At 36.7% G+C, this 13417-nt stretch overlaps 1 protein-coding gene across 1 annotated transcript in view; it reads left to right on the top strand.

Moving 5' to 3' along the window:
• Positions 1 to 6490: 6490 nt before the first annotated feature.
• Positions 6491 to 13417, top strand: part of LOC134535738 (L-lactate dehydrogenase-like) — a 31797-nt gene continuing 24870 nt past the window's right edge. Inside the window, exons 1-2 of the mRNA XM_063375004.1 lie at positions 6491 to 6628; positions 10619 to 10733. Coding sequence (XP_063231074.1) covers positions 6491 to 6628; positions 10619 to 10733 — 253 coding nt within the window. The remainder of the gene's footprint in view (positions 6629 to 10618; positions 10734 to 13417) is intronic.

The raw sequence follows: 13417 nt of genomic DNA, 5'->3' as shown, positions 1-13417 counted from the left end.
TATTTTAAAGACAAGTATTTAAGTATGTTAAATAGGGTTTAGTGTGTAGTTTCGTTATTGTAGTAATTATTTGTAACAAACTATTTAGGTAATATTAAAGCACACATAAGAATAATGATACCCGCGCATTATACCAGTTTCTTGTAGGAACTCATATCTGTCGTAGAACTGCGCTGCGAACTGTTTTAAATAACTTTTTTTTTAAAATAAACCACTCATTCTTTTCTCAATACAATTTCTTAGCGGAGATGGGAGGGCTATTCATTAACTAGTACCGGAAACACAGGAATTGTAAGCGATACCATACATTGGATAAACTGTATTTTTTAAAAATTACAAAATCCGGCACATACGTGAGTGAAACATGTACTCGAATACTTCTTTCTCAAAAACACCACGAAGGATTTTGATGACAACTACAGCATTGCGAATTTCGGGCTCAAAAATCAATCTACCTAGTTGCTATGAACATGAATTTTTATTTTCTTGCCCATTTAGTTCATTCCAAAATTTAACTCTTGGAATAATACTCAATAAGTTAACAATAAATATTTTATTTAATCCTGGACCTTTAATTATTCTGTAGATATAATTCCTAATCGCATCATGTTAAAATTAACATAAGTAGGTATCGGTAACAATTACAAAACAGGTTGCTATTTGATATTCATAGGTTTTTTTTCCAATTTGTATTTCAACGTAAAAAAATTATGGAAAAAATGTGTATGTTATAAATAGGTACCGAGAGTGGTAGTGCAAATGATAAATCTTTCAACTCAAATTTTTGGCAGAAAGGTAAATTTGTATTGGGGGGGGGGGGGGGTTTATCTGGTTTATACGATAGATATGTCCATCTGAATTTAACTTCTTCTAGTCCTCCGAAATCACTCCACGCTAAAGCTTGAATGGTACTTACTTCACCTTCACTGACTTGAGTATGTGCATGTCCGTTTCCAGTCACCTCGTTGTCTCCTATTGATATGCTATCTTCAGTCTCTGAATCCGCTGTTATTTCATGGGTATTCGTCGCTCCATGACACTTAAGGGCGTTGTTACACGGAACTTGAACAAATTCGGGTAAACTTGTTCAACTTTTACCTGCGGTTACACACAGTCTCAACATGTTTTATTCGAGGCCATTTCTCAACCAAACTAAATGGTTGGCAAAGTAGTTCAGTTGGCTGATGAGTGTTGAGAGTCCTTTGCGAAAAACGTAAAATGGAGAAGGTTTCTGGCACATGTTCATGTAGGCCTAATATTTTACCTACTGCAAAAAAAAGTTCAACAGGTATATATTTTTTTGACGCGGCAACGTCTAATAAATCGATGAACGCCGGCTGCACGCACGAAAAAGTGTCCCGTAACGCACATTGTCCCACTACGGATGTCCCACTACGGATGTGTCCTGTTATGCTCATTGTACGCATGCGTGGCATCTCTCTTCCACCCGATTGGAACAACCATCGATTTGACTTTTCAATCATATTTTCGTCGTTTGAATTATTAATATTATGTAATTTAACGATCGTCCACCGATTTTTAGCACAATCGGTACGGTTATTTAAAAGTAATGTTGAATATTCAAATATGTTTTTAACGAACAATGGTGTTTTACAGTTACACATTATAATTCAAATTACACCCGGGATATTTTGCACAATGTTTTAAAAAATATTGTAACACATTATAAATAAGTTTGGTGTATTTGGGATGCGTATTTGTTATAAAATCGTGTTATAAAAACGAAATAATTTTATTCCCCCTACCGTGCTGCCATCTACGGTGACGGACGCGAACCGAATGAATGGCGATATCTATCCGCTATCGCGGGAACCAGGCACTCCTTAATACATATTTTCCTTTGTTTATCGCGAGGGGCGTTATTATTAATGAATTATAAATAAAATTTCGTGCCCGGGGCCACAATTGCATATCATTTTAAGCACTGGAAGACATAAAAACAAAAATATTTTCGACGGATTTTAATCTCTGGTTTTCATTACTTATTACAACAACAATTTCGGCAATATAGGTAAATTATTTTTGCATTTTAAAAATCTGATTACTTATTTAATTTCAAGTATTTGTTCTTTTATTATTTAAAAAAGTAGCATCTGTCGGCGGGTGCAGTAATAATAGGTTATGTTACAATTGACTAAAGAATCATGGTGATTCATATAATTTATGATAGATATTTGATTACAATTTATTTGTATGAAAACTTGTTCATAATTATATTTAAACTTTATAGCTAAATGCCAGTTTTTAAAAATAATTACAAGTCATCTACACATGAACTGTTTCGTTTACTGTTTATAAAGTGAAGTGAAAAGTTAATGTGGTTTTCATTGCTTATTACAACAACAATTTCGGCAATAAAGGTTAATTATTCTTGCATTTTAAAAATCTGATTACTAGTATAATTTCAAGTATTTATTCTTTTATTATTAAAATAAAAATGATTAAATTTTATTCATAAAAGTATACAATCATTTCATCAATGTTTTGTTATGACGTCACGTTAAACTATCGTCCGTAAACCGACTTTACAGACAAATTTTTTTAAATTTTAAAATTGATTCTGACGGCAATTCTCTAACAGAGATAATCTTTTTAACAAAAAAAAATCAAAAAATTCCCAATTTTATGGAATGAACACACTTTATATCAACTGCCGTGTAACCGTACAAAATGTTGACTTAACCTGTTCATCTGAAGCAGTACGGCGTTCCGTGCAAACGCGCTCTTACGTGTGCTCGGCTAATTCCTAGGTCGTATGACTTAAATCATTTTGACTGGGTCACGCACAAGACCGAGTCAAAACTTCATCTATTTTTTTAAATTACATTAAAACGTCGTTCATCCGGCTCTCGTTGAACCGGATTAGGTTTGTGGACATTTCATTTAATGTTTGCAAAATTTTTCAACTACGTTAGCAAGAACGTAACTAACGTACGCCCAATATTACCTTTTTAGTTCCTGCGTAGATGGTAGAGTTATGGTAGTAAAATGATTTTTGTTGAGTTTAAGAATTCGCGCCAGCCTGACACCGCTCCAGCTGAACTACTGATGGTACAGCGTTTGCGTCACCGTGCTTCATTAAAAAGTCATACGTGTTTCAAACATATGAAAGTGGAAGAATTACTTGCTAAGGAATGATGTGAAAAAATATTTTTATATATTTTTAACATCTTGTAACCAATATAGGACATTTTTTATACTAGGTATTTTTGTAAATAAATTTAGTTTTTAATAGTAATAAATCGTAAGTCAGCTTATTTATATAAGGATTGTGTGTTGCTTATTACCTATATTACCCAGATTATCGGGATTTTCGGTTGTCCTGATCGTATTTGGTCCCAGTTAGTCCGTTTGGACGAGGTTTAATGTAATGGTAATTGGTTAGTCCAGGTGCGTCAAGATGTAACTGTAATCCAATCTGGAGGAGCCTGGGCCGATGGTAAACGCTCAACCCAGGAAGTAACAAAATCAGTGGCTACCTGGCAGAGAAGTCTCGCAAGTCAACAGCCATTATGTACAAATGACTGTTTATTTTATCGCGAAGGTCATCCAAACCTTGTCCCTACATTTATTTGAAAACTACAAAACGTTATTTGTTATGTATTGTTCAGCGCCGTGATTTGCAGGTGTGCCCATGATGTAAAGAAGGGGAGGTGAAACCGTGCGCAGGTTTTCCCCCTCCACGCGCTCCTTCGCTACGTCACCTTGGTTGTAGCCAGCGCTCTTCTTCCAGGCGCTTCCCATCCATTTCATCTGCTTCGCGTGCGAATTTTTGTTATTGTTGGTGCTTACATAATCCTGAGTACTTTTATGTGGCTGTGCAGTGTTCAGATTTCACAATAATTTCAAAAAGACTCGAGATTCTGGCATAAAATATTTTTCTTTTCCAAAAAATGAAGATCTTTGCAATAAGTGGGTGAACGTATGCAAAAGGAAGGACACATTCTGTGTTAGCAGAGGTAAGTTTAAACAAACGTGATTTTAAGTAGAAATGTCACTTGTTTTATAATACGTGTATTTATTTTTAATTTTTTTATATGATTAACTGTAGGTTAATATTAGGTCAAGGATTATATATTTCGTGCAAAATACTGAGTTATTATCTATAATAATAAAGTCTTTCGCGGTAAAAAGGTTATTTACTGAATTAATTTATTAAAAATGAAATCTTAACGTAAATATACCCACCCATTAATAAAAACTCAAATCAAATGTTTTTAAAATGTTTGTGTGTTCGGGCATCAGCGAGAACTACAGAATTTATTTCAATTTAACTTTTTTTCTTGTTTGTTATAGAACTAACCTAAACACTAGGTTGTGTAGTATTAATAAAGGGGGGAAATATTTCATCAGTGCATGTAAACAAATCGAATGAAAGTAGGAATGTGAACCCCCTATACATCAAAAAGAAACATGCGCATTTTTTCTATTGTTCAAAATGTTCTCTTTAATGGAGTGGGGAGGACATGTGATATAATTACGATTAAATATATTTAAGTATACACGCAAAACCGTGAGATAAGAATTATAAATAGCATTTAACGCGTTAAAAAAACTGCCGTTTTAAATACTTAAAATTAAGGTTTGCAGGGACCATAGCTCAGTACATTCTCAGCGCACGTGCGTGTGTGCTCCATAGGTGAATCCAGAAAGGGGGAGGGGGCACAGGGGCACGTGCCCTCCCACCCATCTAAGGGTAAAATATACATTGATTAATAACGACTTTTGCAGTAATAAACAGGTATCATACGGGGCCCCCCTCCCCCCAGTAATTCTTGGATCCGCCCCTACTGTGTCTACAATCCTAACACTAACACAACTCGGCTATAACTAAAAACAGTGTAGCACATAAGTTTGCATGTTTGTAGGTATTAATTTTTCTAAATTCTATAACTATAAAGCGCATGAGATATATAAAAAACAGCTATGTATTGAAAATTGTACGTGTGGACATTTGCAGCGCGGCCTTGGAATAGTAATTATGGAAGGAAGCGGCTTTTCCGTAAAACTAGATATAAGTGGGAAAAATGGTATTTCCGATTTTAATGTTTCATGATTACAATGATTTTATTCTATTTCAATATTTTTATATTTTTGATGTTTTTATCACACCATTTCCCTTGAATTTATTGCCTTCAAATCATTTTAGTATTACAGAATCCAGGAGGAATTTTGAAACGCCAATTTTAAGGGGAATTAGATGAACTTAGATATTTATTTTGTATTTTTTTTTTCCATGGAAAGGCCGTGACTCTCTTCAGTTGTCTTATCAAATTATGCGAGTGCCTGCAAATGCACAATGTACAGGAGGTAAAACAATACTTATTTTGTTATAACATGGAATTTTCAGTAATCAAAATTATAGCAAGCAACATTTTTGAGTTTTCAGAAGTTAACGTTATAAAAATGGAGAAAGAAACGCCTACAGCCAAGATACACGCGTTAAAATTGCATTCAAATACCTATGAGGGACGGGAGTTCTTCAAGCCATTATGAATCGATTTTGGCTTTAATAAAATGTAGTGTAGAAGGCATACGGGTTTTGTGAAATATTTACTGGCGAGTTATTTTGCAATTGAGTTATTTTTAGTAATCAACCAACAATTATGTGCCATGTTTTAACACACAATGTGCTTGGGGGATTTGAAAACTATTAGGTTTTACCTCTCCAAGATAATAAACAAAACCAACCTTTCCGTTTTTTTTGCCGTGAAAATTTTTTTGTAATGCCTGCAAGCTGTTTTTTGCTGAATATTGGTTTAATAATATTGGTTTAGTAATATATTTTTATTTATAATATTATATTTTTTAAATATACTTTCTATCATTATTTACCCTTTTGTTTATTGTTTGTAACTAAATAAAATTAAATTTAGTGAATAAATCAAAAGCCCTTATGTTTATGTAAATTACAAATAAGTATTTATAGAAACTTTGCTTTGTGTCAGATGCTTTTTTTTTGTAATACGTTTGTATTATTATTTGTCGCCTGCATCCTGAATGTTTGTTATATTTATTTAATTAATATTCATTAATAAATATTTTCGAAGTATATTCATTCCAATTCCCATTACCATTCCATGTTTACAAGACTCAATCAACATTTTGAAGTGATGAAACAGCAGAAAAATATTGCTTCGTTGATTTTATTATTAATATAAACCCCGTGTTTGGATGTTGATACATTTATTTAAACTGTATGTTCTAAATGCATGCTATACAATGTACATAGAAAAGTATTTCTACGCTTCATGGTCACTCTTACTATTCAAACGATTGTAAATGAACTTTCTGCGTCGTATTCCCGTAAGCGCGCTGCGTGCAGACCGGGCGGTGCGACCAAGGTGACGTAGTGCGCAGTGGAGGACGCATTTGGGCGGCCGGAAGGTTTCACCTCCTCTTCTTTACATCATGGGTGTGCCAACTGTTCTCGGCTGGACGCTGCGGTCTGAGCAGTGAGCGCAGGGGGATGGCCGAGTGCGACAGGGACGTCGTCCGAGACGCGCTGATCAGCGCGCAGGGCTACTGCCAGTTCGGCTGCAGCAAGGTGTCCGTAGTGGGCTGCGGCAACCTGGGCACCGCCATCGCCTACGCCCTCTGCCTGCAGGTGGGACAGTCGCCACTGCACTCAATACCAATTTTTGTACCATCACAAAGAAAATGTCCTTTGGAAACCAATTTCCCAAGAAATAATTTGTAATGCTACAAGAAAACTACTGTAAAATTTTTACAACACATTGCTGTGGTTATTTTCGGAAACAATAAAAATATGTATATATAATTCCGTTTGAGCGCCATTAAAGTAAGCACATCGAAGTTTTTTTTCACGGAGAAGGTTTATTTTTGCTACTCGCCGCTAGATGGCACTGCAGCACATCAACTTCTATTCCGTTCATTTGAACTAAATGGAAAATTGACGTTCAAATTAAGAAGACAATTAGGTACTGTCTACATATGATTTCAATAAAAATTCCTTTCACCCTGTGTTCAGCTTGGGCAACGCCGGGTACTGGAGCTAGTATATATATATATATTTTTAGTTACGCTTACGAAATTTTTTAAACTTTGATTGATGTTTAATACAACCATATATATTTTTTTAAAATATGGAAAAGATAGTCAAATATTCAAAAATTGGCCTTTATTTTTTTATCTTGTTTATTAATGTGCGCAGTTAACATTGGAAATCTATTAAGAAAATGGTTTACAAACAACTTTAACTAATGAAGGAACTGGGACAACACAAAGCATAAATGCACGAGTACATACCTTCAGTTCCTGTGGCATTATAACAAAAGTAGCCTGCAATTGCTGAGAGAATATTAATATAATTCGTCGTATTAGATAAATAACACAATAGGATATTACGTGTCAATGAAAAAAAATTACGGCTCTTGAAGCTTCACACATAGGACAAATTGTCCTACTTATTTGTAAACAAATTTACCATGCCATGGAATATTTTTCTCTCCAGGGTCAATGCGCAATATAAGTTTGAGATCGCATAGCTCAGATATACATTGGTCCTTAAGGTACTCAAAATACATTTTTAAGTGATTAAAACCCTTCATCAACTATAAACTATAATTGTATTATTGATTCAGTTTGATCAGCTTCCAAAAAAGTATGGATACCAAAAAATTTATGAAAGCACTCCTTTAAGCGTATGTGCAAAACTATGAGACGCTGAAACCTAAAAATAAATGTAATAGTGTATCTCAGGAAAATGAGTAGACGATACACCACAGAACAGTTCGGTAACTAGTTTACCGGGTAGCATGGTATCAAACTTCTTTACCAGCAACATAATTATACGTACACAGATCATTATAAACCATAGTATGTAGCTGCTCGAAGTGTTCTAAGAACAGTTATTTGTACCAGAATCTCCCATCAGATAACAGCCTCCAGACACACACGGTGTGTAGAGCTTCAGAACAAACCATACGTGATTGAATGATATCCGAATGGGGTCTATTTACGAAAAGCATTTAAGAATGCGCGGAGGGCTGATGAATAGTTCTGTTTCGTATTTCGTTTATAAACTGTATTTTTAGAAGAGTGAAAATGACCACAAACGCGTGTTTTCAGAATAATTTTTAGGCATGACACACCCAGTACAGATTCCTGAAAGCTCTCAAGGGACCTGCATTACACGTTATTTCTCCGCCAAATACTGCAATGGTTACTATACAAAACTCATAGTCACCCTATGCGCGAAGAGAAGAATGAGTGCCAGTTAAGAGCAGGGCCGCAACTGTGGGAGGGGGGGGGGGGGGGGCAAGCGGGGCATACGCCCCGGGCGCAAAGCTGTGGGGGCGCCGCAATCGTTTGCATTGTAATTCCTACTACAACTGGTAACTGGTAAAAAGTTTTTTAACTTGCATGCTAGGAATGTCTAATCTGATTTACAATATAATGTCTCCATATATTTATTTTAAAATACTCTGAGAAAAATGTTAAGTTCATCATTAACATAAAAAATTATAAAGGGAGAAGTTAGAAAGTTTAAATGCGTCCTCTATACGAATACAGTACAATGTTGTCACATAGGGTGAAACCACTGGCTGTGAGGAAGCTCACCTATTATCTCACTACAATGCAAATTTGTGTGAACACATAGAGAGACATAAGAAAGGGCAATTAAGTTATTTCTCATGGAAAGTTCAAAATGAATTCTTAGATATTATAGCAAGTAAAATAAGACAAGATATTCTGAAGGATGTTATAAATGCGAAGTATTTTGCGTTGATCTTCGACTCAACCCCTGATAACAGTCATAAAGATCAAATGACAGAAATAATTCGCTATGTGAAAATGACAGAGAGTGGACCAGAAATTATGGAAAGCTTCATTGACTTTTTCATTATCAGTGACAAAACCGGTTTTGGTCTCACTGAAGAGATTTAAAAAAAGTTGGAAACAGATGACTTGGACTTAAGAAATTGTAGAGGGCAGTCGTACGACAATGGGGACAATATGGCTGGCATCTATAAAGGGGTACAATCAAGAATACTAATGGAACATAAATTAGCATATTTTGTGCCATGTGCAGCTCACTCTCTGAATTTAGTTGGAGCACATGCTGCTGAAGCATCGCCTGAAGCTCAAACATTCTTCGGGACAATTAATTGCCTGTATATATTTTTTTTCAGCCTCAACATTAAGATGGGAAGTTCTAGAAAAACATGTACCACTTTCGCTAAAACCTCTCAGTAAAATTAGGTGGTCAGCAAGAATGGAAGCTGTAGAGGTTGTATATAAACATTTGGACAAGATTAACAAAGCTTTGGAAGAACTTTCTGTTTGCCCTGTTACATCTCCTGAGACAAAGACTGAGGCTATCTTTTTGTTAGGAAATATCAGTAAGTTTGAGTTCATTGTCGTAACCTGTTTCTGGTACAAAATTCCAAAGAAAATTGATCGTGTGAACCAGGTTATTCAAAGCGATTTTATAACTGTAGATGATTCAGTCAGAAACATTCATGGTTTTTTAAGTTATCTAGAATCTACTAGGGACAATGCACCAACCGATGCTATTGTGGAAGCCAAGAAGATTGCTGAGAACAACAATGTACCTGCTGATTTTAAAGAAAAAAAAAGAAAATGTTTGACGAATGCTGCGAAGATGAAATTTCCAACTTATCAGATCACGATCTGTTTAGAATAGCTTTGTTAGAGATCATTGATGGAATAGTGAATGCCTTAAAATCCCGGTTTCAGGCTCTTCAAGCAATTAATGACAAGTTAAGCTTTTTAAATGGGAATAACATCTACAAAATGTAAGTTAAAGATTTGAAGACTCAGCCAAATGGTTGTCTGAAACATACATAGATGGCATCAATGGAGAAGAAATATTTCAAGAAATGGAAAGTTTTAAACATCACGCCTTGGCAGTTGATGACACTATGAAAACAGCATCTGCAGCGACCTTCTTAAAGCTCATTCACGAACGCAGACATGAAGAAGGATATCCAAACCTGACCACAGCCCTTAAGATATTTCTTACTTTTCCTGTAACAGTTTCTTCAGGCGAAAGAAGTGTCAGCAAATTAAAAATTGTAAAAAAAATTATTTAAGAAATAGTATGACAGACTGTCGAATTTGAGCATTATTTTCATAGAACACAAGATAGCATCCTCTATTTGCTATGATGATATCATCAAATCTTTGCTGCAAAAAGGTCTCGCAAGTTGAAATTGAATCTTTAAAAAACATTTATGACGACAATTTAATGAACAAGTCTAGTGATTATACGGACTACTTTATGGACATAGTGGGTTCACGCATGGAAGTTACAGTAGCACAGAAACTGTTACATGTAGGTATCGAAAATTCTTAAATAGTACCATTTTTCCGGACCCCTTGCTTTATTGGTGTGGTATGTGTAAAAAAAGAGGGGGGGGGGGGGGGGCACATGAATCCATTCATGTCCCGGGTGCCAGAGACTCTAGTTGTGGCCCTGGTTGAGAGCCTTGAGTTTAAAGGCGATTCCGAGCGTCCCACTGATCATCACGCAACACAAATGCACTCCTGAAACCATGCTCTCAGTCTCGGCGCGGCGGTGTCTGACGAGGGCGAGTGTGTGTGCGGACAGGACCTGTGCAGCGACGTGGTGCTGTACGACGGAGACGACGAGCAGCTGACGAGCGAGGTGATGGACCTGCAGGTGCCGGCGGCCTGCGGCTCCACCCGGATACACGGCAGCACAGGCGAGCGCACAGGACCCGTCGAATACTCCAAACCTCGAATCACATCGAGTATTAAGCTTTCGAAAATATTTTTACATTCGGTTTGCGAAAGGATTCGAACGAAAATATTCGAGGAAGGCTAAAAAAAAAATTTAGAAATTCTATTGGAATCTAGAACTGGCAATGGACATAATGTAATATTTAAACGGTTATAAATTATTTATTTACAGTAAATGATCGATTCTTGAAGATGATCGATTCCTTCCCCCTTCCTTCCCAAGCCAATGTAATTAGTCTTTATTGTTTCGCACAGTTACGATATCTACGCGTCTCAACAGGCGTATTTTTGGTAGTAAGCCGGGATGATAAGTGCGACGGTCGCTAGTGTTTCTAGCGCGGTATCGCCTCTAAGCACAGGCTCTGATCTGATGCGCAGTCTTCTCGTCGTGCTTAGGAGAACGATGAGATTAGGTTAGACTTGATTATATTTGATCGATGGATTATATTATATGGTGGTTAAATGAATACAAATGTGTAATAAAGGTCCATTGAGCGCTTTTAAGAATCTGTACCGAATCATGTCTAAAATTATTTTGAAAACACGCTTTGCAACCATGTTTGCTCTTCTAAAATACAGTTTATAAAGGAAAAATGGAAACATAACCATTCATTCCCCATAAGAGTATTCTTAAATTATTTTTGTTAACAGACACCACTCGGTTATCTTGAGCAGTTTTCAAAGCGCGTGGTTTTGTCTGAAGCTCTGCATCCCGCATGAGTTCCCAGGTAGGCGGAAGCCTTAACGTGCGCGCAGTATGGTTGTGAACCTTCCCGGTATGTCGTTCCACATGAAAGGGCCCCAGTGTGCCTCGGTGCACAGGGTAACGGCTCTGGTGGGGAACAGAAGCATTTCCGGACATATTTTCCATGGACCTTTCTGCCCCTCTGTGTGTCCCGCCCGGGTACCTACAGGTTTGACGCGTACCTATTCTAAGATAAATCTTGCTCAAGTACCTGGCGTTGTCTGGGTTTTATGTAGAGTTTGCGCGGTTTTGATTAGAGGGATATGAGTGTTTTTACTTTAGAAATTAAGGTAGACAATGAGTTTCCTCTTATTTTGGCCCAAGAAACATTGTGCAAACGATTAAGAAGCTAGAATAATTTTGTATGTTATTTTGAGTTAGAAAAAACAACCAACTAAACATTATTTTTAAAATGTATATTTAGAATTTTTCTTACAAAGCTTAATAGTATAAACTACTTTTTGTTTGTTTGTTTGGAGCGACAGGAAATGTATACAGTAATTTTATTCTTATTTTGATCGTCAAATGCGCACAATTTAATCAAGAAGTATTATATTGATATAAGGGTTGGGAAAGTGGGATTTGGAGGGGGGGGGGGGGGGCGTATTTTGAAATCTCTTGTTCCTTGTATGCAAAATTTCATCTCTAAGTAAGTAAAACAGTAGATTTATATAAAAAAACAAAGCCATTTGTGGCGAAGTGGTATTAATGAAGGAGCTTATGACCAACGTTATTTTAATTGCAACCAGCCTTTACAGGAGAATAAATTCTCAGCACAACACCTTCGCCGGCAATTCAGAATGCATTCCTCTGCACTCACGTGAACTGCGCTCGTTGCGTCATACACCCGCGTGCGCTCTGTGGAGACTATCAACGGTCAATGCTGTGGATCGAGCGCGCTTCACATTGGTGCGTTTGGCGCATCATCATAACTTAATACTTGTTGCAGAAATTTTTCGCAGAAAATATCTGAACGTCTATTAGACTGAAATATAGTATGCATGTGCCAGCGGTTTCTTCCTTGCAATTGGAGGCCGTTTGCGAGAGAAGCCGTTGCCTTGTTTGACCGAGCCACTCAGGACGCGTTTGCTTCCGCACTGAATTACTGTGATTGGTGATCGTAACAGTAAGCGTGTACCCGAAAGACACTCACCCAAACACAAAACACAGACAATGCTACAGAGTTTTAACTCTCAGCTAGTCTCGAAATCTTCGCGAACAACACAGGCCCCTACTTAATACGTATTGTAAATGCACTCAGTGTTAATATTACTTCTTTTTAACTTCAACTAACGTTAGTAACATCTCCTTCGTTTATCCCACTTCTTCATGAATCACTTAGTTTATGCCAACACAATCTGATTTAAAACACTATTTTAGACAGGCGCCATTGCAGGTTTGCACTGTATGTCACAGAGAAAACCTTAAGAACGAGCAAAGAAATACGTAAACTCAAACTCAGAGGAAAAATACAGCCAAAATCAACCGATGTGTAATGCGTAGACATAACTGAGAATTCCGTGGAAGGAATTAGTCAGAACAATATCACAGCATAGACGAACACAGGGGGCTGACAAAGACGAGACAGTTGAAACAAGAACAGTAAATACAGAAGAAGAAAGACCCTAAACAACACGGGGACAAACAGAGGAACCCAACGATGATACTAAAGAGATAATATGGACAGACGTTGTTGTTTTACCAGAATATATGTTTGATGTCATCGTTAGGTTCGCCCGTGAGTCTCTGTATTGTATCTGTGTTGTCCAGGTTATATGATTAGTATCATTGTTGGGTTCCTCTGTTTGTCACTGTTTTCTTCAATGTCGTTCCACGGAATTGTGTGTGTTTTAAACGCATTTTACATTTGACATCGGCTGATTTTGACTTGTTTTTCTGTGT

This window comes from Bacillus rossius, chromosome 1 (assembly GCF_032445375.1).
Source record: "Bacillus rossius redtenbacheri isolate Brsri chromosome 1, Brsri_v3, whole genome shotgun sequence".
Lineage (NCBI taxonomy): Eukaryota > Metazoa > Arthropoda > Insecta > Phasmatodea > Bacillidae > Bacillus > Bacillus rossius.
This window is presented reverse-complemented; position numbering and strand designations above follow the sequence as displayed.